The following is a 23,883-nucleotide window of genomic DNA, read 5'->3' on the forward strand; positions in this document are numbered from 1 at the left end:
TTATTTGTCCTTTAGATACTTGACCATATACCAAATTAAAACATTAAATTCATTTTTTTGAATTTTTTGAATTTTATAATTCAATAACATACATAAAAAAACTACAAACACACACACATCCCTTTTTTATTATGTTTTTCTCATTTAACCATATGTAATTACAAATAACATAAATTCAAAACAAATATAAACACATAATATACAATTCAAAAATTGCAAAAATAGGCACCCAAATATTCAGGAATTGCAGAGGAACACTTCTGGGAATGCAGGAACAGTGGCGGTGCGTCTGCTCCACGCACCGCCACAGGAAAAACAAGGGCCGGGGTGGATCTGGCTTGGCTTCATCCCTTCTTCCCTTCCTTGCCTACAATGACCTGCAAAAAGAAAAAAAGAAAACACAGGCAGTTGATTTTAATCCATTTATGTGTGTTTGGCAAGCTGGTAGCCGGTCTAGGAGATGGGGATGGGGAAAAGAGTGGGATCTAGTGAGGGAGAAGAAAGGGAGAGTGTCGGCTGGAGGAGGGAAGCCTTGTCCGGCTGGCGGAGGGAAGCCTTGTTCGACTACAGGGAGAAGAAATCAATGGTTCAAAATCCTAAAGCAGGGTTTCTCCTTTTTTTCTTTTAGAAAGGGAGGCGGCGGCCCTTGTGTGAAAAGGGAGAGGTTTAGAGTTTTTTATGGTTTATGGTTTTTTGTTGTTCTCTCAAATTGTGCGTAAAATCCCTTATCAATTTTTTTTCCCCTTTTATAATGACTGGATGTTCATTTATATAGAAAATATCTACACGTGTTATTTAAGTAAATATTGCAATAATTATTGTAGAGATTGTCTTTTATAACCATCACCAACAAATCCCATATATATGGTATTTTATATTGCCGTGATTATTTTCCATAATCAGCATGAATCAAATCATATATCTATGGTATTTTATATTGCAGTAATTATATATTATTCAGTAATTATCTCCTTGACATATTGCTCCTTTAATATTAGCCAGATGCTTTATGTTATCGCCACATGTAAACCCTTATTTTTTTTTTTTTTTGAAAATTTATCAAAACATGGGTCAAAAATTAGGTAGCAATAGGTAGTGTGTTTTCTAACCCTACCTCCTTTCAAGTGCGCCTTTAAGCTTTCGACCACTTTAGGTAGTGCGTTTTTTAACCTTATCTCGTTTTGAGTGCGCCTTTAAGCCCTCACCTTATAGATAGCGTGTTTTCTAACCCTACCTCCTTTTTTAGTGTGCCTTCGAGCCGTCACCTTATAGGTAACGTGTTTTCTAACCTTACCTCATTTCGAGTGTGCCTTTGAGCCCTCGACCACTTTAGGTAGTACATTTTCCATCCCTACCACTTTTTTAGTGCGCCTTAGAGTCTTCAACCACTTTAGGTGGTGTGTTTTCTAACCCTGCCTCTTTTTTAGTGTGCTTTTGAGCCCTCATCATTTAGGTAGTGCATTTTCCTACCCTGCCCCTTTTTTAGTGTGCCTTCAAGCCCTCACCTCATTGGTAAGTGCATTTTGCAACCCTACCTCCTTTTGATTGTGCCTTAGAGCCCTCAACCACCTTAGGTAGTGTGTTTTTTACCCCTACCTCCTTTCGAGTGTGCCTTTGAGCCCTCACCTGTCATAGAGTGCGTTTTCTAACTTTGTCTCCTTTCAAGTATGCCTTTGAGCCCTTATATCTTAAATAGTGCACCATCGAGTCCTATCATGTTATCCCTTCAAGACATTTTATTTTTTTCACTCGGGTAGGTCACCCATTATAATCAGATCTCTTTGAAAACTCTTTTCATCTTTCATTTGGGTCGGTTTCCCATTAAAATAAAACCATTTTTTAAGAAATCCTTACATTTTTCACCACCTTCAAAATCTTCCATTTTGGGCCGATCGCCCATTATAATGAAATCATTTTGAGAAATTCTCGCATTTCTCACCACCTCTAAAATTTTAATTTGGGTAGGTTGCCCATTATAACAAGACCACTTTGAAAAATCTTTGTATTTTTCACCATTTTGAAAAATCTCTGCATTTTTCACTTGGGTAGGTCACCCATTACAATTAGACCACCTCAAAAAACCTTTTTTCAATTTTCTTTGGGTAGGTCACCCATGACAATTCAACCACTTCAAAATCTCTGAATTTTTTTTCCAGTTTTTACTCTAAGTGTGCTTTATACCCCTCAAAAGGATTCCTCATCTCTCACTATAATGAGTCCATCATCTCTCATTCTTCTTTTTCTTCTTTACAACGCTTACTCTAAAGTCTCTTACAACACTTTCCATCGTAAGCATTGTAAAGAGGGGGGCAATTGTCATAACCCAATTCTGGGTTATTCCCTAAAATTTACTTCTTCTTTTTTCAAAATAAAAATAAAAATAAAAATAAATTAAATAAAGGCTAGCAATGTAGAGAAAGTAGGCCAGGAGACCAAACTGCAATTTTTGAAGGAAATAAAAAGCCTAATTGTACCTCATTATGCCCAAGAATGGTGAAAAAATACAAATTCAAGGTCAAATTAAATGATTGTTGGATGACTTTGCATAAAAATTAAGTCCAATAACATAATTAAATTTTTAATAAGCCAATTTGATTTAATCATGTGCCAAATTAAATTTTAATTATGTTTAAGAATTAATTTGGGTCCAATTGAAGGATTTAATTAAGTGCAATGACTTTAAATGGGTCAAATTAATTTTTTTTGGGGCTTAATTAGTGAAAACTTAAGTTTGGGAGCCTAATTTGGAATTAATTGAGAAGATTTGGATTTTAAGAGATCAAATTTAATTTTTTCCAAGTTAATTGATTGAAATCAGGGGCATAATTGCAAGAAAATTGAAGTGTTGGGGTCAATTAGGGGTTAAATTGAAGAAATTGACAACCAAGGATGTTTTTGTAAAATGCACCAAACAATAGGGGTGAAATTAACAAAAATCAGGGGTGAAATTGAAAGTTTAATGATCAATTAGGGGTTAAATTGACAAAATCCAAGACCAGAGACCATATTGCAAAAGGCGCGTAAATACGGGGCTGCAACTAAAGTTCATCAGGGGCTTAATTGCATTAAATCAAACGTTTAGGATCAATTAGAGGTTTAATTAAAGCAAATTAAAAGCTGGAGGACTAAGTTGCTAAACAGTTAAAATCCCTAATTCAAACCCAAAACTACTCCGTTTGGAAAAAAGAAAAAAAGAGAGGACCAGACGACGCGTCGTCTAGTCACTGTTCATTGTCTTCCCCCCAAAAGAAACAACGTGAGAGCTTATTTTGCAGGTGCATTTAATGCTTGATCTATCCATAAAATCAAACAAAACTAGCACGAAACGGATCCCCTGCAGCTCCTCTACAACCCCATGTGAACAGTTCAGGATGTATGACAGCACGGCGACGCCGATGATGGCGTGAAAAGGTCAACTCAGGCAGCCTTTTCCTACAGATTTGACAACTCAGGGAGGCTACTTTAAACCAACGGTTGGGATCCTTCCCAACATAATCAAGGGCTTAAATTTTACCCTCGTGAAGATGAGATTACCCTCTCCCACCACCTATAAATAGAGGCTCCATTGATGGCATGGGGGAGGGAAAAACTGGGTCCAAAGTTGGAAAAAAAACCCAACCCTCACTGCCCTGGTTTCTGCAATTTCTCTCTCTCTCTTTCTCTCTCCCCTCCATTCCAGCCACCAACCTGAGCCACCACCATCTTCAAAACCACCAGCTCCACCACAGTTATCCATCCTAACCACAAACTGGCCATCCCTTACGCCTGACACTGTTACCGTTTCTTCCTCTCTCTCTCTCTCTCTCTCTATCTATCTCTCTCTCTCCCCTCTGCAGAATCCTTCTTCCTTCCCTTGTGATTGACTCCGGCCACTGTTCCTCCCAGCGACGCCACAGAAACCATCAGCTCAACCTCCTGATCACGCCTGTGAACGCCTCTCCCAGTAGTCTTCTCCTCCACCCGTCTGCAGCTTCTGCAACCATTTGGTTGCATGCAGAAAGTGAACAGTAATTGTTCATGTTTCTGCAGAAATAATTAGCATGGGAGGTGGGTTGGACCTGATTCGGCCCAGCACATATGTATGGGCTGGGTCCGCCCCACCCCAAAAGAGAAGAAAAAAAATAGTATGGGCCAAGGTCGGCCCAACCATTCTAGGCCGATGTTGGCCCACCTTTTTCCTTGGGCTGAACCTGGCCTAGTTATCTGGGCTGGCCCGACCCACCTATTTTAATATTATTTAATTAATATAATATAATATTATTTATTAAAAAAACAAAAAAAATTAAAAAAATTTGTGATTTTCTCAAATATTTTTCTATCCATTTTGCATAATATCGAGTTGTATATTTACACTGTAAAATACAAATCTAGTATTAAAATACCTGCTTTTCTATGAAATGTTTCAAAAAAAATTCAAAAAAATATTTCATTGCATACAGCCAAATCTTAAAATTTTTCCAAGCATATTTTTCATTATAAAAAAAAAAACAAAAATTGCATTTTTTTTTCATGTTTTAAAAAAATAAAAAATGGATATCGCAACCATTTTATGATTATCCATTAGGATTTAACCATAATATCAAAAACCTTTTTCTAATCTTTTTTTAGGGTCTAAATGTAGACTTTAATATTTATGGGGTGTAAAATTACACGATAAAGTACACCCTCAGGTGTTAAAGATACAATGTGTAAATAATTAGCATGGGAGGTGGGTTGGACCTGATTCGACCCAGCACATACGTATGGGCTGGGTCCGCCCCACCCCAAAAGAGAAGAAAAAAAATAGTATGGGCCAAGGTCGGCCCAACCATTCTAGGCCGATGTTGGCCCACCTTTTTCCTTGGGCTGAACCTGGCCTAGTTATCTGGGCTGGTCCGACCCACCTATTTTAATATTATTTAATTAATATAATATAATATTATTTATTAAAAAAACAAAAAAAATTAAAAAAAATTTGTGATTTTCTCAAATATTTTTCTATCCATTTTGCATAATATCGAGTTGTATATTTACACTGTAAAATACAAATCTAGTATTAAAATACCTGCTTTTCTATGAAATGTTTCAAAAAAAATTCAAAAAAATATTTCATTGCATACAGCCAAATCTTAAAATTTTTCCAAGCATATTTTTCATTATAAAAAAAAACAAAAATTGCATTTTTTTTTCATGTTTTAAAAAAATAAAAAATGGATATCGCAACCATTTTATGATTATCCATTAGGATTTAACCATAATATCAAAAACCTTTTTCTAATCTTTTTTTAGGGTCTAAATGTAGACTTTAATATTTATGGGGTGTAAAATTACACGATAAAGTACACCCTCAGGTGTTAAAGATACAATGTGTAAATAAATGCAATGCTTAAATTTAGACTTTAGAACGGTTAGGATTTAACCCGATTAGGGTAAAGACTTTCTCATGAAGATAGATCTGCCTTAAACCTTAGAAAAGACCAACGAATAAAAACCTGACCTAGAAAAACTATCCAACAGAAATGCAACTTACGTTAAGTAGGATGCACTGGGGGTGATGCATCTTTCCTTTGCACAACCAACCCCTTACTCATACTCTCACAAACCATAGGTTCCTAGTGACCATAATAATAGGTGGCGACTCTTAAAAATTAAACATAATTTTATGATTAAATCAAAAAACACGCCCCGTGACAAAGATTTTGAAGCTTGATGCTAGCTATATGTCTAAACCCGAACATAATTGCAGGAATTTTGAACCATGATTCATGTAATCGGCTTTAAGCCATACAACCCTGGACATTGACCTCAGTCAAACTAGACAAAGCTGAATTATGCATGGGCTTAACTTTAAGCCCATATGCCTTTTTTATGCTATTATTTTTTAGTTTTTATGATAATTTGCTTTCTTTAATTTTTTTTATTTATATAATAAACATATTATAAATTTTTGTGAATTTTTTAGCATTTTATCTTTACTAAGAACTAATACATGAGATTCTTTTATGCAACTCTTTGTATTGTATTTCTATTCTATCATATTATTAATCAATGTTGATGAAAATTTGTTGATTAAGTAAAAAAAATATATATTTTTATATAATTTATGTTAATTAAAAAAGCATTAGGATGAGTAAAAAAAATATAAAATATGTATAATGTAGTGAACAACTTTGTGAGTATAAAAACAATTAAATAACAATGCAGTTTATCTTAGGTAGGGTACACTAGAGGTAATGTGTCTTCTCTTTACACAATCACTTTCTTACCAAGACTTTTGTAGATCATAGGTTTCTAGTGACTATAATACTAAGTGACGACTCCTAAACATTAATCATAATTTTATAATTAAATTTAAAAACCTTTTCCAACACCACATATCACATAAAAGACACAACAAAAGCCCCCATCATTGCTGACAACGTCGTGGGGACATCCACAACAATTGCCTAGGAGTAGTTTTAGAGAGAACTGGCAACCTCCTCCTAACAATGGATATTAGCTATTCTGTATTAATCATTTTTGATTTCCTGTTTTATAGCAAGCAGGATAACACTTTACTAACCTTTTGCTACATTTATACCGTGTTATTTTGTATCTTCAAGTGATTCACTGTTTTGTTATTCTCTCTGAAAATGTATGTTCCTAGCTTGCAGTTGCCTATATTTATGCTAGGGGTCTCTTTTCTTCCTAGCAAGTGTATCTGTTAAGTTTTTTCCCCTAAGCAATAATTTTATGTATTAATTTAGTGTGTGTTTTTTTTCACTAGATCATTTGACACATGCAATGTACGGGTAGACAATATTTTTCAAATGTAAAACAATTGTTTCGATATTGCTAATATTTTTTATAATAGAAAAAAACTTAAATTATGTAAGAATTGATTTATCATGACTCAATTATCTTGGAATGTCTAAAAAGACAACCTAGATGACAAGTAAAAACACAATTTGATTCAAAATAAGTATTTAAGATGATTTTTTTAATAAAAATTTAAGATAACCTGAATTAACCTTCCAATCTGAATACCAAGTTATGAGATCATAATAACCTTATCGAAAGTGAATTAAAAAAAATTACAAAATTAAATTTTTAATAAACTCAATGTTGAAAGATGAAATTAAAAAACAAAATCAATAAAAAAGAACAAAAAAAAATAATCAGAATCAATCTAAGTTAACCTGATAAACCTGTGACTCAAGTTATGATATTTTAATAACATAATATAAATAAAATTGAGATAAATTATGAAGTTCAATTCTCAATCAATCTATTGTTGAAAAGTGAAATTGAAAAAAAAATCAATTAAAAAAAGAACACAAAAAAACAATTCAAGTAAACCAGGATTAACTCGATAAACTCGTGACTCAAGTCATAAGATGGAAATAACCTCATTGGCAAACCAAAAAAAATTACAAAATTTAATCATCAAAAAACCTTATATTAAATAATGAAATTGACAAAAAAAAAAGTTAATTAGAAAAAGAAAAGTTAAGTCCATAGAGTTAACCTATCAAATTTGCGGTTCATGAATATGAGATAACCATATAAAAAATGAATTAATAAAATTATAAAGTACAATTTTCAATAAATATAATGTTAAAGAATAAAATTAAAATTAAAAAAAAAACAAAAATTAAAGGGAAAAAAAATATTTCAAAGTAATGCGAAGAGAGGTAAACTTAAACCCCCTCCTCCTTTAGTTTTTTTTTTTTAAAAAAAAAATTTAAATGTTAATGTTAGTAAATTGTTTAGACATAAAAACAAATATAAAGCTGGTTTCGAGGTGCGAAAAACATTTTGTTTTTAAAGCACATTGTTTTTAAAGTATTAAAACGTACTGGTCAATGCTTATCCATACTGGTAATAAGATTTTATCTTATGTTTGGCCTAAACATTAAGGATTTCCCTTCCTAGCCAGGTAAGGTGTCCAAGATAGATGCTATAAGCTCCTTGTTCTTACAGACTCCAACTAAGCAGTCATTACCATCTGCGCGCAAGCTGCTTAATTCTATACCTAAATAAACTGAGCACTGACCATCTATTACCAGACTGATCACCTTCAGAATCGCTGATGAGAAAGGTGCCTGTCGTAATATATAACATGCATGCATATGAGAAAGGTCTTTGCGGCTGGAAATTAAGCCCTAGCTAGCAACACAAAGCCGTAACTTGATTTTCTGTAATAAAAACCTACTAATCCTCTCTATCAGAACCATATTTTGGAAGCTGTACTACTTTAATTATGTAAAAATAAAAAAATTGTAATCACTGGGACATGGGAACTACTTGTTTTGCAATACAAATTATAGGAAAAAGGGAAAAAGAGATAAGAGAGACGGAGGAGAAAGAACAATTAATTACATCTATACATATGAACTAACTATTTATTCATACTGTATACACCAAAATATACAGAGCGAGAGGGGAGAGAGAGGTCTGACCTAGTGTTTGCATGATCATAGAGCTTGCCTGTGCTGGAGAAGACAATTACTCCAACTTCCGCATCACAAAGGACTGATAGCACCTTGGCCTTCTTAAGCAGCCCACTTCTTCTTTTGGAGAAAGTAACTTGCCTACTTGTCGAATTGTCGATCCTGCGTATCACAATCTTCCCTCTCCCCATCTCGCTATTCTGGGATTTTTCCATTCTTTTTTTATTGCTAGACTAGATAGATCGATCCAATATCTGAATTCATAACTAGTTAATTATAAAAAATATTTCAGCGAAAATCCTTATTGAATTAGCAGTTAGATCAATAATCTCTAAAAACCAAAGTAATAATCTCTAAAAACCAAAATCAAGAGAATCAAATAAAGGGTTTCCCGTTAAAACATGTTGCGACATGATACAAGTTAACTTTTGATAATATTAGTGCTAATTGGAAAGTTTAATTAAAGTAAAATAACAAACATAATCATAATCACGTATCAAATTCTTTTGAGTAAGCTAGTTAAATATTCTTTTTGGGAAACGTAGTAGATCTACTCTCAAATAATTTTTATTTCTGGATCTTATTAGTTAGGGTTCAAGTACTCTCTTGTATATATTGATGTGACTTTGTCCAGATATTTTATAATGGTTTATCCTTCAATACCATAAATTGCTTGCACATGGTATATCAGCTTGCGGATCGGAATATTGTCCATCATTAATTTTTGCATGCCTTTTTTTTTTTAAAAAAAAAAGAGGGCCCTCTCTGTACATTATGGCCATGAGGGGGTTAGGTACAAGTTTTTCATAACCCCTCTTGCTAATTTATCATACCATTATGTCAAAGGGGTTGTTGGTAGTTTCGTAGTTTAATATATAAATTTCTATGTTATTATTTTGAAGATTTTAAGAGTATGTTAATAATTGTTTTTTAAATTATTTTTTTAGAAATATATTAAAATAATATTTTTTTTGAAATTATTTTTTATATTATCATATTAAAATGATGTAAAAATATTAAAAAATATATTAATTTTTTTAAAAAAAATAAAATATAAAAATAAAAATAAACATGCACATAATAAATATAGTATTCGAGTATCTACTTATAATCAATGTATTTGTTATTCACATCATTATCTTTTATTGGAATCAAAAGGATGATTGCAAAAAAAAAAAAAAAAAAAAAACCATGAAAGCATCACCTATTCAAATATGGATAATTTACCTAAGTTTTAGCTAGAGAAAGATATAGTTTTGATATGAGATAATTGATTCAAGATTACAAATATATAGTTCTGATGTGCGATCCAACAATACAAATATAATATAAGTTATCTCTGAAATTAAAAATGAAATAGAAACTTTGTTCAAATCGTAGATTTTTAATCTTACAAGACATGGGATCTGACCAAATTATATTTTGCTTTTATGATTTGTATTTGATAATATGAAGTATAAAACACAAAAGGGTAGATAAGCTTGAACTGCTAAGCCAGTTCAAATCTTTATTCCTGAAATAATAATAACAATACTAAAAAAACACCCAATAACAGAAGGAAAACAAGAGAACATTATCGCACAGCGTCCAGGTGAATTTAATTAATCTGGGCACTGTTCACTTATTGAAGTGAATAGTGTCCAGGTGAATTAGAATCACTTGGTTTGCAGACGTTAGAAGCAGCTCTCACACAAACCGGCGTTTCAAAAAAAAAAAAACCATGGATCCCACATGAAATGCCAATTGAATTTTAAAAGCAGAAGCCACCTTAGGTCCACGTAGTGGTTGGAAATAAACATTTCATTAACGCCGCAGGCACGCTTATACCTGCCCTTGTCAACAAAAGAAATTCTGCAATTTTCCTAACCCCCAAGCATTGCAGCACTACAATTTCAACTTCCTTCATGAAAAAGCTTACTGTTCCATTTCTTCCTTTTGTTTTCTCAACTCTCTTCACCCTAATAATCCCTTCTGCGAGTGGATTGTCTTTCAACTTCACAAGCTTCATTGTTGGCGCCGATCAAAACATCTCATACGAGGAAGCTAGCATATCCTGCAGATGGAGCTATTCAACTCACCAAAAATCTAAGAAATGCTAATATGAATTCAAGTTTCGGTCGAGCCACGTACTACAAACCGATGCAGCTTTGGGACGAGGCCTCGGGGAATCTTACAGACTTCACTACCCATTTCTCTTTTTCCATCGATTCCCAACGTCATCGTGCATGCGGAGATGGATTGACTTTCTTTCTTGCGCCAGAAGGATCAAAGCTTCCGCCTAATCTCTCTCAAGGTGGAAGTCTGGGTCAAATAGTTAGCTTGAGGGATTACCTACCAAATAGTTAGCTTGAGGGATTACCCTTCAACAGGATTACCCGTCCTGACTTTACAAAATCGAGCAAGGCTTAGCATCGGGGATGTTGTACTTGCATGAAGAATGGGAACAATGTGTGGTGCATAGAGATATAAAGTCTAGCAACATTATGTTGGACTCAGAATTCAATGCTAAGCTCGGGGATTTTGGTCTGGCTAGGCTTGTGGACCATGGAAAAGGTTCTCAAACAACAGTTTTGGCAGGGACAATGGGCTACATGGCTCCAGAGTGTGCAATGACAGGCAAGGCTAGCAGAGAGTCAGCCGTTTACAGTTTTGGAATTGTTGCATTGGAGATTGCTTGTGGAAGAAAACCTATCAACCCAAAGGCCAGTAATATTGAAGATCAAGTGTCCATGGTGCAGTGGGTTTGGGAGCTCTATGGTGAGGGAAAGCTACTTGAAGCAGTTGACCCAAGACTATGCGGAGATTTTAACAAGACGCAGATGGAACGCTTGATGATCGTCGGCCTTTCGTGTGCTCATCCGGATGAACATCTTAGACCCTCAATTCGGCAAGCACTTCAAATACTTAATTTTGATGCTCCATTGCCTATTCTCCCATCAAAGATGCCCGTGCCGTCGTATTTCGCCCCGCCAGTATCTGCATCTTCACTTTCAATAATGTCCTATGGCCTTGCAGATTCTGAAGGAGGGATGAACAAATCTTCAAGCTATAGTTACAACACTAATTCTTCCCAGTTCACCGCATCTTCTTCAGCTTCTTCTGCATCTGCCATGCTTCTACACGAAGATTAAATTGGTGACCAGTGTAATTAATTTGAGATTCTTATCCAGTTAAAATATTTAATTTTTCCCTTTTTTTTGTACTGATCAATGTTTACGTCTTTTCTGAAAATTGATTTTCTTTGAAACCGAGTACAAATTCATGTCCAATTGAACAGTTTAAGTTCACTCTTTTTAAAGATTTATAAATTAGCCACCCGGCTCAACCGCTAAATCTTAGCCCTTCTACTTATTAAAATATATTGTACAGTTCTCATAATCATGTCAACTACATTGTCGCCACTCTCACTAGATATACCTTGGGATCTTAGCCCTTCCACTTACTAAAATATATTGTACAGATTCTGAAGAGGAAGGCTTCTTGAAGCTGCTCCTGGAGTTTCGCGTGGAGAATCTGATACGGTGAGATGACATGTTTGATGACTCTGGCTATGGTGTGCTTATATGAAGCTTCATCTAATACCTTGTAAGAGAGCAATTAAAGTAACATGTATCCGGTCATTAGAGGTTCTAATTACATGATTATTAATTTTAAGGCTCTTAAAATATTAATTGAGATATGTGTAATCATGTTATCTCCATCTAATTCACATGTGTGGGAGCCACTTGCTACAAATTGCACACGAAATGCCAGGGCGGCAGAGCCTCTTTGTGTGCTTTGATAATATGCTATCTCCATCCAATTCACACGTGTGGGAGCCACTTGCTACAAAATCAATATTTTTTGTCGCCTGCATCGTCGAAGTTGTTGAAAAATAATTTATTATTTTAAAGAATATCTAAATTAAATTTATTGAGCTAGTTTAAAAAATATATTTATATTATTTGAGTTGAAAATGTTGTTATTTCAATTGAAAATATTAAATTTGTTAACAAGTAAACAAAATAGTAATTATCCTTACATTTGATGGTTTTTGAGATAATTGTATTTAGTTACTAATTATTTCTACTTAAGTTTCTTATTAAAAAAATATAAAAATAATATTGATTAAATAAATGATTTTCTAACCGAAATTAAATGAGGAGAGAAATTCATGGTTCCTCCTCACAATACATTGTTAATTTAAATTGCTTTGTTATTTGTTTTGCTATTTTTCAAGAAGGAGAATATTCAGTGCTCCTCTCATCACAATGCATTGTTCACTTGAACACTTATTTTTTTCTTTTCAAGATTTAGGTTTTTTTCAAGATTTAGTTTTTTTTTTTAATTTTATCATTCAATATTAAAACATTATATAGATTTAAAAACATGTGTAGTAAAAACATTTATATAGATTTAAAACATTACAATAAAATATTTTGAAATATGTTTTTTTTGTATATATTTTTCTATGTGTAGTAAAAACATTTATATAGATTTAAAACATTACAATAAAATATTATGACTGTTAATAAACTGTTAAAAAATTATATCTTTAATTATAGAAAAACATAATTATAAACACTTAAAAATAATATTTTTTTTTCAACGTTGAGTAATTTTTTTTATTGATTTACAAACTAAACAAAGAAATTATTAATTAATGACTTGGTTCAGATTGTAGAGTCGACAGAGACAACAAGACAATTGTCAAGAAGGTTTCTTTACTTGATTTGTTTGGACGCACTACTAGAAAAATGAGCCTATTAGCAACTAACTAGTCCGTTGCAGATAATATTAAAATCTATTGCAGATAAAATTTAGCAACGGATAATTTTGAATGCAAATAATAGATGCTAACTTTTTAATGAGCCTATTTACTTGATTTGTTTAGGAACAAATTATCCGTTGCTGATTTGTTTAGCAACAAATTATCCGTTGCTGAAATTTGGTTGCTAAATGTGTAAATCAGCAACAGATATTCCATTGCTAATGACCGTTGATGAATATTGTTGCTGATTAACAATAGAAATCCATTGCTGAATATTCATTGTTGATTAACAATAGAAATTTTGTTGCTAATTTAACAAGAATTTTTTAAATTATTTTTTCCATTTATTGAATTTTTTTAATTATTTGTGACTATTTTCAAAAATTATAGATAAATATACAAAGAACATAAATTAATACTAGAAATTATTTTATCAAAAATAATAAGTCAAATAAAATAAATCTCATCAAACTTACATCAAAATAGATAAGTCACAATTTAATAAATATGTTTTATCATAAAGGTGGTGGTCGAGGTAGTGGTGGAAATGAACCAAAACAATGTTGACCATCATGAGGTGGGACCGCTATACGGTGGTCTAGGCCTTGGTCGATATACTGGATTAGACAAGGGATACATTTGTGGAGCCACATGTGACGGCATAGATGAAGCCATAGGTGTCGACATACCTTGGTCCATATTTGATGCCCAAGCTTGGTATCCCATATTACTAAGAAAGTTTTTGATTGAAGTCATCTTCTGTTGTAGTGATAAAATATGACCATCTCTTTCCTTTATTTGCTCTTTCAATGCCTGAATTGATGAGCTAGGAGCTGTTGACTCCATATATCGTATAGGATTGTGATGAAGCACTCGTACTAATCATGGATTTCGGCATACCAGGTGCACCATATATTCTACCCTTTGTAACTCCTTCTATAATCACACACCAAACTGCTCCATCAAATGAAGGATGATTTTCCCGATCAGTTCTATATCTTGAAATCATATCTTTTTTGTAATTCTCTTACAATAAAATTAAATACAATAATAAATTAATTTTAATTTTAAATAATAATTAAATTACATAAAAAAAAATACTTACAACAACTTTTTTAGACTGGTTATCTATGAAGGTTTCATGATTCTTGGCACTCTGATGCAACACCGAAAAAACATCATACCATAAAGGTTCTTTTCCACCTGCTTTTTCTTACTATTAACAAATAAAAAATATTAGACAATATAAATATGAAAATTTGAAGTTCATCATAATAAATATAAACAATCCTCAACATGCTAGCTTGATATTATGCAAATAACACCATACCTCCAGAATGAGTGCTTAATTTACCATCTGTTTCAGTTAGCTGATTATTTCTTGTAGATTTTGATCTCCTTTAAAATTCAGGGGTGGATCAAATTTCTGTAATCATTTGATTCCAATCATCATTGTTTATTCAAAACGGACCTTTATTAATGCAATCTATAATATTTATGGTATTTCTGTCTGACATAGCTCCCTTACGAGCTCGTGTCAACTGCTGGTTCAAAGAAATTCTTGTCTTATCCTCCCAAATCTTTCAAACAATTGGTTCATCATCCTAAGAAAAAAAAAATTTTCTATAAAAAAAAAAAAAAAAAAAACAAAGCTCAACATAGTTGTTAAGTAGCCTATATAATTACAATCACACAATCAGTAGTAAAAAAGATGAACATATTTTTTGGTATATACCTTACCATTTCTTAATATATTCCTAAAATATAATTAATTTACATGTTCTAACCTAATTAATGTCGTTAGAGATGCAAAAATAATTATATATTAATTTATATTTTCAATCAATGAAATGGTCAAACAAACTTAATGCCTTCGCTAGAAATTCCTTTAATTGTATTTAAGAGGTTCGTACTTCATTTTGGTCTTCACTTGCATAAAAAACTAGTTATTTTTACTATATTAATACTCCTTGCATCTAAGATATGGTGTGCATAGAAAAAAAAGAATATAACACTCTCAAATATAATGTCATGAAATCTCAAACATTTCATTACTAATATCAAGTATTGAATAATATATCTAAAATTATGGATTTTTTTTTTTGAAACTTTTGGCTAAGTTTCCTCTATTTGTGTTGATACCAAGTTATCGACAACACTTTTATTATATGTCATTACAACTTCCATCTTGATCCAATCATTCTGAATCACATCTCATTCATCAAACAATCTCTGAGCACTTAATTATACTTATCAATATATTCAAGTCTTATAATATCAATTAATAAGTCAGCATAAAAGTATTACAAAAACAATTTGAAAGATAATCAATTTCATCACTATAAGTTCAACAATTTAAAAATGTATAATCTCATATCTTAAACTTCTTAAAGAATTCATTCCTATAAGTTGAATCAACTTTTTTCCAATTGTGTCATGGTCTTGTAAAATTTAACCTCAAAATAAGTCCGATATCGTGGAACTGGAACGGGTCTCAATTGTTAAGTAGGTTTCTTTCCTTGATTTGTTCAGACGGCAGCCTGTCTTGAAAGTCCACTTGAGGCCACAGAAAGGTCCACGCAGTGGTTGGAAATAAACATTTCATTACCATGCAAATTAACGCCACAGACACGCTTATACCTGCCCTTATTAACTAAAGAAATTCTGCAATTTTCCTAACCCCCAAGCATTGCAGCACTACAATTTCAACTTCCATCATGTTTAAGCTTCCTGTTCCATTTCTTCCTTTTGTTTTCTCAACTTTCTTCACACTAATAATCCCTTCTGCGAGTGGATTATCTTTCAACTTCACCAGCTTCATTGTCGGCGATCAAAACATTTCATATGAGGACGCCGCATATCCCGCCGAAGGAGCTGTTCAGCTCACCAAAAATCTAAGAAATGCTAATATGAATTTAAGTTCCGGTCGAGCCACGTATTCCAAACCGATGCAGCTTTGGGACGAGGCCTCAGGGAATCTTACAGACTTCACTACCCATTTCTCTTTTTCCATCGATTCGCAAGGTCGAACTACATACGGAGATGGATTGGCTTTCTTTCTTGGGCCTGAAGAGCTTCCGCCTCTTCTCTCCAAGGGTGGAAGTCTAGGTCTTTTAAGGAACAATCAGCCACTAAACACAACGGATAATCAATTTGTTGCAGTGGAGTTCGATATCTTCCAAAATTATTTTGATCCACCAGGCGAGCATGTAGGTATCGACATCAACTCTATGCAATCTGTAAATAATATTACTTGGCTGTGTGATATTAGTGGAGGGAGAATAACTGAAGCTTGGATTAGTTATAATTCAAGCACACATAATCTGAGTGTCGCCTTCACCGGTTATAGAAATAACGCCGTAGAAATGCAATTCCTTAGTCAAATAGTTAGGTTGAGGGATTTCCTACCAGCAAGAGTTAGTTTTGGCTTTTCGGCTTCAACAGGAGATTTATTTGCCCTACATACCCTTTACTCGTGGGATTTTAATTCAAGCTTAGAAATTGTTGATAATGTTACCGCTCCAATAGATCCAGCTGCAGCTTCTCCGCCAAATGGTGGCTCACGTAGGAATCGGAAAAAGAACAGGACAGGACTGGCAGTTGGATTGGGTGTTGGGGGTGGTGCTATAGTTGTTGGGGCCGCTTTGGTTGGGTTTGTTATTAAGTTTATGTGTGGGCACAAAGACGATGAAGAAGGTGGTCATGTCCTTGAAGAGTACATGGATGATGAATTTGAAAGGGGAACAGGACCAAAGAAGTTCTCTTACCAAGAATTGGCTCGGGCTACAAGTAACTTCAAGGATGAAGAGAAGCTAGGTGAGGGTGGGTTCGGTGGTGTCTATAAAGGTTTTTTGAAGGAGATTGATTCATTCGTTGCGGTGAAGAGAGTATCAAGAGGTTCTAAACAAGGGGTTAAAGAATATGCAGCAGAGGTAAAGATCATTAGCCGATTGAGGCACAGAAACTTGGTCCAACTCATTGGTTGGTGTCATGAAAGAAAGGAGCTTTTACTTGTTTACGAATTCATGCCTCATGGCAGCTTAGACTCCCATCTTTTCAAAGAAACTAGCTTGTTGACATGGGAGGTGAGGTACAAAATCGTGCAAGGCTTAGCATCGGGGATGTTGTACTTGCATGAAGAATGGGAACAATGTGTGGTGCATAGAGATATAAAGTCTAGCAACATTATGTTGGACTCAGAATTCAATGCTAAGCTCGGGGATTTTGGTCTGGCTAGGCTTGTGGACCATGGAAAAGGTTCTCAAACAACAGTTTTGGCAGGGACAATGGGCTACATGGCTCCAGAGTGTGCAATGACAGGCAAGGCTAGCAGAGAGTCAGATGTTTACAGTTTTGGAATTGTTGCATTGGAGATTGCTTGTGGAAGAAAACCTATCAACCCAAAGGCCAGTAATGAAGATCATGTGTCCATGGTGCAGTGGGTTTGGGAGCTCTATGGTGAGGGAAAGCTACTTGAAGCAGTTGACCCAAGACTATGCGGAGATTTTAACAAGACGCAGATGGAACGCTTGATGATCGTCGGCCTTTCGTGTGCTCATCCGGATGAACATCTTAGACCCTCAATTCGGCAAGCACTTCACGTTCTTAATTTTGATGCTCCATTGCCTATGCTCCCATCAAAGATGCCTGTGCCATCATATATCGCCCCGCCAATGTCTGCATCTTCACTTTCAATAATGTCCTATGGCCTTACAGATTCTGAAGGAGGGATGAACAAATCTTCAAGTTATAGTTACAACACTAATTCTTCCCAGTTCACCGCATCTTCTTCAGCTTCTTCTGCATCTGCCATGCTTCCACACGAAGGCTAAATTGATGACCAGTGTAATTCATTTGAGATTCTTATCCAGTTAAAACATTTAGTTTTGCCCCCTTTACTGTACTGATCGATTTTCACGTCTTTTCTATAAATTGATTTTCTTTGAAAACTGAGTACAAATTCATCATTCATGTCCATTTGAACAGTTTAAGTTCACTCCGTTTAAAGATTTATAAATTAGCCACTTTATATACATAAAGTGAAAAAAAGTCAATGCACGCGGGCATGACCTGGATACAAGGGATAGGAATCTTAACATTGGTTTTTAAACGTAAGACTCTTAATCGACATCAAAGTTCAACCATTTTATCTCTAAAATATGGAAATAAGCTTATTTGAATTTTAAGAGCAATAAATTTTAAATTCTATTTTTTGATGGAAAATGAAAGAAGAAAGAAGATTTTGAAGCTTAATGCCAGTTACGTGTCGAAACCCGAACATGATTGCAGGGATTTTAAGACATGATTCATGTAATCGGCTTTAAGCCAGGCAACTTGTCGTATTGTATTTATATCATATCATATTATTAAATCATTGTTGACGAACATTAGTTGATCAAATAAAATATTTTTTTTTGATAATTTATGTTAATTAAAAAAGCATTAGGATGAGTAAAAGAATATAAAATATGTATAATGTAGTGAAATTCGTGTGTGTAAAAGACAAATAGAAAATATATACAATTATACTATATATCAAATAATTTTCATATTTTATTCTAATACCAAATAAAAACAAAAACAAATTATCTTATACACTATACTAAAAACAAACCCTATCCAGACGATGGGGTAATTTTCAATTATTTTCGAGCGTTTAGGTAGTATGTTTAGGTTCCACCACAAGTATCAGTTGTTTGATAAATGATAAACCATTATTTACTGTTAATAAAACTTACTAAAATTTACGGACACGTTTGTGTGCTGCTGAAAGCAGCTCGAAGCTGCTTTTCCTGTGTCTGCGAGGTAAGAGTCATAGCCACAATATTAGACTTGCGATTGGCAACTGAAATTAAAGTCATAGCCACATTAGACTTGCGATTGGCAACTGAAATTAAAGTCATAGCCACTATTCTTCCTCATTTTGCAGTGATTTGTTCATGCGGCCTTCTAAAACGGTGAAGTTTTGAGAAGTAAATTCATGCATCCTGGCTTGCTTCGACCTCTCCTTGTAGGTTTTTTTTCATGGATTCTGGCAGGGATGGCTAAGTGCACGAGCAAGGTTTCTTTGTCGTTAGCTTATTCTATGAATTTTGTGCTTGTAGTCAACGGTTACATTTAATGTACAACATTTTTTACCATAATTTTTTTATTAAACAGATGTCAAAGGCAATAATTACAGTCACAATTACATAGCTAAGCAAAAGCCAACAGCATTAACAAAATAATTCTTGATTAATTATAATTCTATTTCAAAATATATATAACTTCATATATATATTCTGAAAAGGTAGATATTTTCGGAATACACTCATCACATAAGCAGCTAGAATGAACGCAAATAACCATTGGAATGGATTCGAGACAGAGAAGAGAAACAAATCATCAAACAAAAAGACTATAAAGAAAGAAACAGAGTCAGATGGCTTGTTGAATGAGGGGAAGGAAGAGAGGGTTGCCTTGTTGAAAGCCACTCGAAAGCAACATGGAAGAAATCAGAGAGGTAGAGAGCCATACAAGCTTTAAAAAAACGGTGAAGCATCAAGGACATAATGAGGGGAAAATTGATTTCCCCTGACAATATTCCAGACAATGGCTAATCAAATGTTGTGTGCAAAATTAAATGATCGTTCTTCGAGGTTAAAATTATCTTTTCCAACGATTTTATTTGTCATTATAAAATTAACCGGGATTATAATTGTTTATCAATTTTTTTGTTTTTGCGAAGTTAAATGATATAAATGCTTTTTATTTATATAAAAAAAAAACAAATGGTGGAAGGGTAATTGGAGCTTTTGCGTCATTTCCTTTCTTAAAATAGTAAAATTATGGCTTTTCATGTCAAAAAATTAAAGACGACGTTGAGGAGTAGTTCAGTAGTTTTATTATGATTTTTTTTTATTATAATCTATTTGAATTAGGGATAAATTATTTTTTTAATAAATAAAAAAAATAAATAATAAATACAACACACATGTCAACAACTACATGTTATTTTTATTTATTTTTATTTTCTTAATTTTTTTTTTAAAAATTTGTCCCTTAGTATTTTATTTTATTTATTTTTATCCAATTTGGTTGTTATTTTTTTTTAATTGTTATTTTTTTTAAATTTTATTCCTTAATATTTTATTTTATTTATATTTTATTCAATTTTAGTTTTTTTTAATTGTTTTTTTTTTTCAATTTTTTTTTATTATTTTATTTAATTTTTATTTTTTCAGATTAAAAATTTTATTTCTCATGATGTCTGTCGCACGTGTACGACGGTGCGGCGATCGTCCATTGCACCAACCCTCCATGAGGGCGTTGGCAATGTCTATTTGGCGTGGAAAATATGGTGAGACAAGGAGTTCTTTGCCTCTAAGCTAAAAAATTTGGACCGAGAGTCGCCACCTAGTATTCTGGTTACTAGGAACCCTTACTGGTCTTTAGAGATCAGGTACGGAGACTGGTTGCGTAAAGGGAAGGGGTTAGCACCCCGACTACGCCCTACCTAAGGTAGGTTGCATTGTTTTGTCTAATAAAATCTAAGTCATGTTTTGGTTTCTTATTGTCCAGAATATGCATTACATGTAATGTCATACCCCGGGTTCTATTGTCCAAACAAAAAAAGAAATAAATATCCGGAATACGCATTACGTGTAATGTCATATCCCGGATACTCAGAGATAAACAAATTTTTTTTTTGTTTTTTTTTAAATTTTTGGCCAATGTTCTCTTGACTTTAATAAACTAGTTATTGAAGCCAAAATGCATGCTAAATATATATTGTTTTTTTTTTTAAAAAAATACAATGATTTGTTTTTTTTTTTTTAGTTTTGAGAGACTTGGCCGTATGCATGAAAACAAAGTTTGTTTTATTTATTTATTTATTTATTTTATTATTTTTTTTTATTTTTTTTTAATACCGGATTTATAGTTTTATAATAAAAAATAGACCTATATTAGCCCAAAATGACATAGAAAAAATCCGTGTGAAAGCACAATTTGTTTGTTTTTTTTTTTAAAAAATAAAATTATATGTACATAAAAACACAAAATAAATAAATAAATATATATATATATATATAATAAATAGCTTGGGCTGGGCCTGTATTGGCCCAGCCACAAGGCTGGACCCAGCCCAGCCGCATGGGCTGGGCTGGTGTTCCAGCCCGGAGCCAAAAGGGGCTGGACTCAGCCCAGCCGCATGGGCGGGGCTGGTGTTCCAGCCCGGAATAAAAAGGGGCTGGACTCAGCCCAGCCACGTGGGCTGGGCTGATGTTCCAGCCCACCAGAAAAGGGGCTGGATACTGTGTTAGCCACACAGTAACCAGCAAATAATAAGGTAGTTACTGTGCCCAGCACAGTAACTACCGAATTATTTTCATTCTTTGCTGCAGAACGTGATTCACGTTCTGCATGCAAAGAATGAAAAAAGAACAGCTGAATGTATAAACGAAAGGCAACGGGGGAAGACGAGTACCTGGAAGGGTGGCGAGGCTGGCGGCTGTAGAGGCGGCAGAGGCGGTGGAGTAGTTCAAGCTTAGAAATTGATGATAATGCTACCAATCCACTAGCTCCAGCTACCAATCCACTAGCTCCAGCTACCAATCCAATAGATCCAGCTGCAGCTTCTCCGCCAAATGGTGGTTCACGTAGGAATCGGAAAAAGAACAGGACAGGACTGGCAGTTGGATTGGGTGTTGGGGGTGGTGCTATAGTTGTTGGGGCCGCTTTGGTTGGGTTTGTTATTAAGTTTATGTGTGTGCACGAAGAAGATGAAGAAGGTGGTCATGTCCTTGAAGAGTACATGGATGATGAATTTGAAAGGGGAACAGGACCAAAGAAGTTCTCTTACCAAGAATTGGCTCGAGCTACAAGTAACTTCAAGGATGAAGAGAAGCTAGGTGAGGGTGGGTTCGGTGGTGTCTATAAAGGTTTTTTGAAGGAGATTGATTCATTCGTTGCGGTGAAGAGAGTATCAAGAGGTTCTAAACAAGGGATTAAAGAATATGCAGCAGAGGTAAAGATCATTAGCCGATTGAGGCACAGAAACTTGGTCCAACTCATTGGTTGGTGTCATGAAAGAAGGGAGCTTTTACTTGTTTACGAATTCATGCCTCATGGCAGCTTAGACTCCCATCTTTTCAAAGAAACTAGCCTGTTGACATGGGAGGTGAGGTACAAAATCGTACAAGGCTTAGCATCGGGGCTGTTATACTTGCATGAAGAATGGGAACAATGTGTGGTGCATAGAGATATAAAGTCTAGCAACATTATGTTGGACTCAGAATTCAATGCTAAGCTCGGGGATTTTGGTCTGGCTAGGCTTGTAGACCATGGAAAAGGTTCTCAAACAACAGTTTTGGCTGGGACTATGGGCTACATGGCTCCAGAGTGTTCAATGACAGGCAAGGCTAGCAGAGAGTCAGATGTTTACAGTTTTGGAATTGTTGCATTGGAGATTGCTTGTGGAAGAAAACCTATCAACCCAAAGGCCAGTAATGAAGATCAAGTGTCCATGGTGCAGTGGGTTTGGGAGCTCTATGGTGAAAGAAAGCTACTTGAAGCAGTTGACCCAAGACTATGCGGAGATTTTAACAAGACGCAGATGGAACGCTTGATGATCGTCGGCCTTTCGTGTGCTCATCCGGACGAACATCTTAGACCGTCAATTCGGCAAGCACTTCACGTTCTTAATTTTGATGCTCCATTGCCTATTCTCCCATCAAAGATGCCTGTGCCATCATATTTCGCCCCGCCAATGTCTGCATCTTCACTTTCAATAATGTCCTATGGCCTTACAGATTCTGAAGGAGGGATGAACAGATCTTCAAGTTATAGTTACAACACTAATTCTTCCCAGCTCACCGCATCTTCTTCAGCTTCTTAATTCTGCATCTGCCATGCTTCCACACGAAGGTTAAATTGATGACCAGTGTAATTCATTTGAGATTCTTATCCTGTTAAAACATTTAATTTTCCCTTCTTTTTTTTGTACTGATCAATTTTTACGTCTTTTCTGAAATTGATTTTCTTTTAAACTGAGTACAAATTCATGTCCAATTGAACAGATTAAGTTCACTCTGTTTAAAGATTTATAAATTAGCCACCCCGCTCAATTGCTAAATCTTAGCCCATCCACTTACTAAAATATATTGTACGGTTCTCATAATCAAGTCAACTACATTGTCACCACAGTCACTAGATATACCATTGGTATTCTCACAAGCAAGGGAAACAAGGAATCTGATGTTATCATCTTTGGGGTTCTGGCATTAGAGATTTGATTGTTGCAGAAAAGTAGTAAAGCCTCAGGCGTAAGTGTTAAAAATGAATTTAGTTATCGAATTCGGGAGCTATAAGGGAGGAGGAAGGCTTCTTCAAGGTGCTCCTGGAGTTTCGCGTGGAGAATCTGATACGGTGAGATGACATGTTTGATTACTCTGGCTATGGTGTGCTCATATGAAGCTTCATCTATACCTTCTGTAAGAGAGCAATTCAAGTAACTTGTCCAGTCTTGCACACCAAATGCCAGCGCGGCAGAGCCTATCTGTGTGCTTTGATAACATGCTATCTCCATCCAATGATGTGTGGGAGCCACTTGCTACAAATTGCACACCAAATGCCAGGGCGGCAGAGGCTACTTGTGTGCTTTGATAATATGCTATCTCCATCCAATTAACATGTGTGGGAGCCACTTGCTACAAAATCAATATTTTTTGTCGCTTGCATTGT

General features: G+C 34.5%; 3 protein-coding genes across 3 annotated transcripts; all 3 read left to right on the top strand.

Moving 5' to 3' along the window:
• The first annotated feature begins 10,235 nt into the window (after positions 1-10,235).
• Positions 10,236-11,589, top strand: LOC118051850 (L-type lectin-domain containing receptor kinase IX.1). The gene has a single exon (XM_073412303.1). The coding sequence runs from the start codon at positions 10,829-10,831 to the stop codon at positions 11,540-11,542; it is 714 nt and encodes a 237-aa protein (XP_073268404.1). The 5' UTR covers positions 10,236-10,828; the 3' UTR covers positions 11,543-11,589.
• Positions 11,590-15,822: 4,233 nt separating this feature from the next.
• Positions 15,823-18,110, top strand: LOC118051835 (L-type lectin-domain containing receptor kinase IX.1). The gene has a single exon (XM_035062578.2). It carries the CDS (start codon positions 15,879-15,881, stop codon positions 17,991-17,993), a length of 2,115 nt encoding a protein of 704 aa, XP_034918469.1. The 5' UTR covers positions 15,823-15,878; the 3' UTR covers positions 17,994-18,110.
• A 3,491-nt stretch (positions 18,111-21,601) lies between these two features.
• LOC118051851 (L-type lectin-domain containing receptor kinase IX.1-like) lies at positions 21,602-23,190 on the top strand. The gene has a single exon (XM_073412204.1). The coding sequence runs from the start codon at positions 21,905-21,907 to the stop codon at positions 23,036-23,038; it is 1,134 nt and encodes a 377-aa protein (XP_073268305.1). The 5' UTR covers positions 21,602-21,904; the 3' UTR covers positions 23,039-23,190.
• Positions 23,191-23,883: the final 693 nt, after the last annotated feature.

The sequence above is a fragment of the Populus alba genome, chromosome 11, assembly GCF_005239225.2.
Source record: "Populus alba chromosome 11, ASM523922v2, whole genome shotgun sequence".
Classification (NCBI taxonomy): domain Eukaryota; kingdom Viridiplantae; phylum Streptophyta; class Magnoliopsida; order Malpighiales; family Salicaceae; genus Populus; species Populus alba.

Bases quoted from the DNA above. Each gene is read 5' to 3' on its own strand.
- LOC118051850 (XM_073412303.1), top strand. From the start codon at position 10,829: ATGTTGTACTTGCATGAAGAATGGGAACAATGTGTGGTGCATAGAGAT.
- LOC118051835 (XM_035062578.2), top strand. From the start codon at position 15,879: ATGTTTAAGCTTCCTGTTCCATTTCTTCCTTTTGTTTTCTCAACTTTC.
- LOC118051851 (XM_073412204.1), top strand. From the start codon at position 21,905: ATGTGTGTGCACGAAGAAGATGAAGAAGGTGGTCATGTCCTTGAAGAG.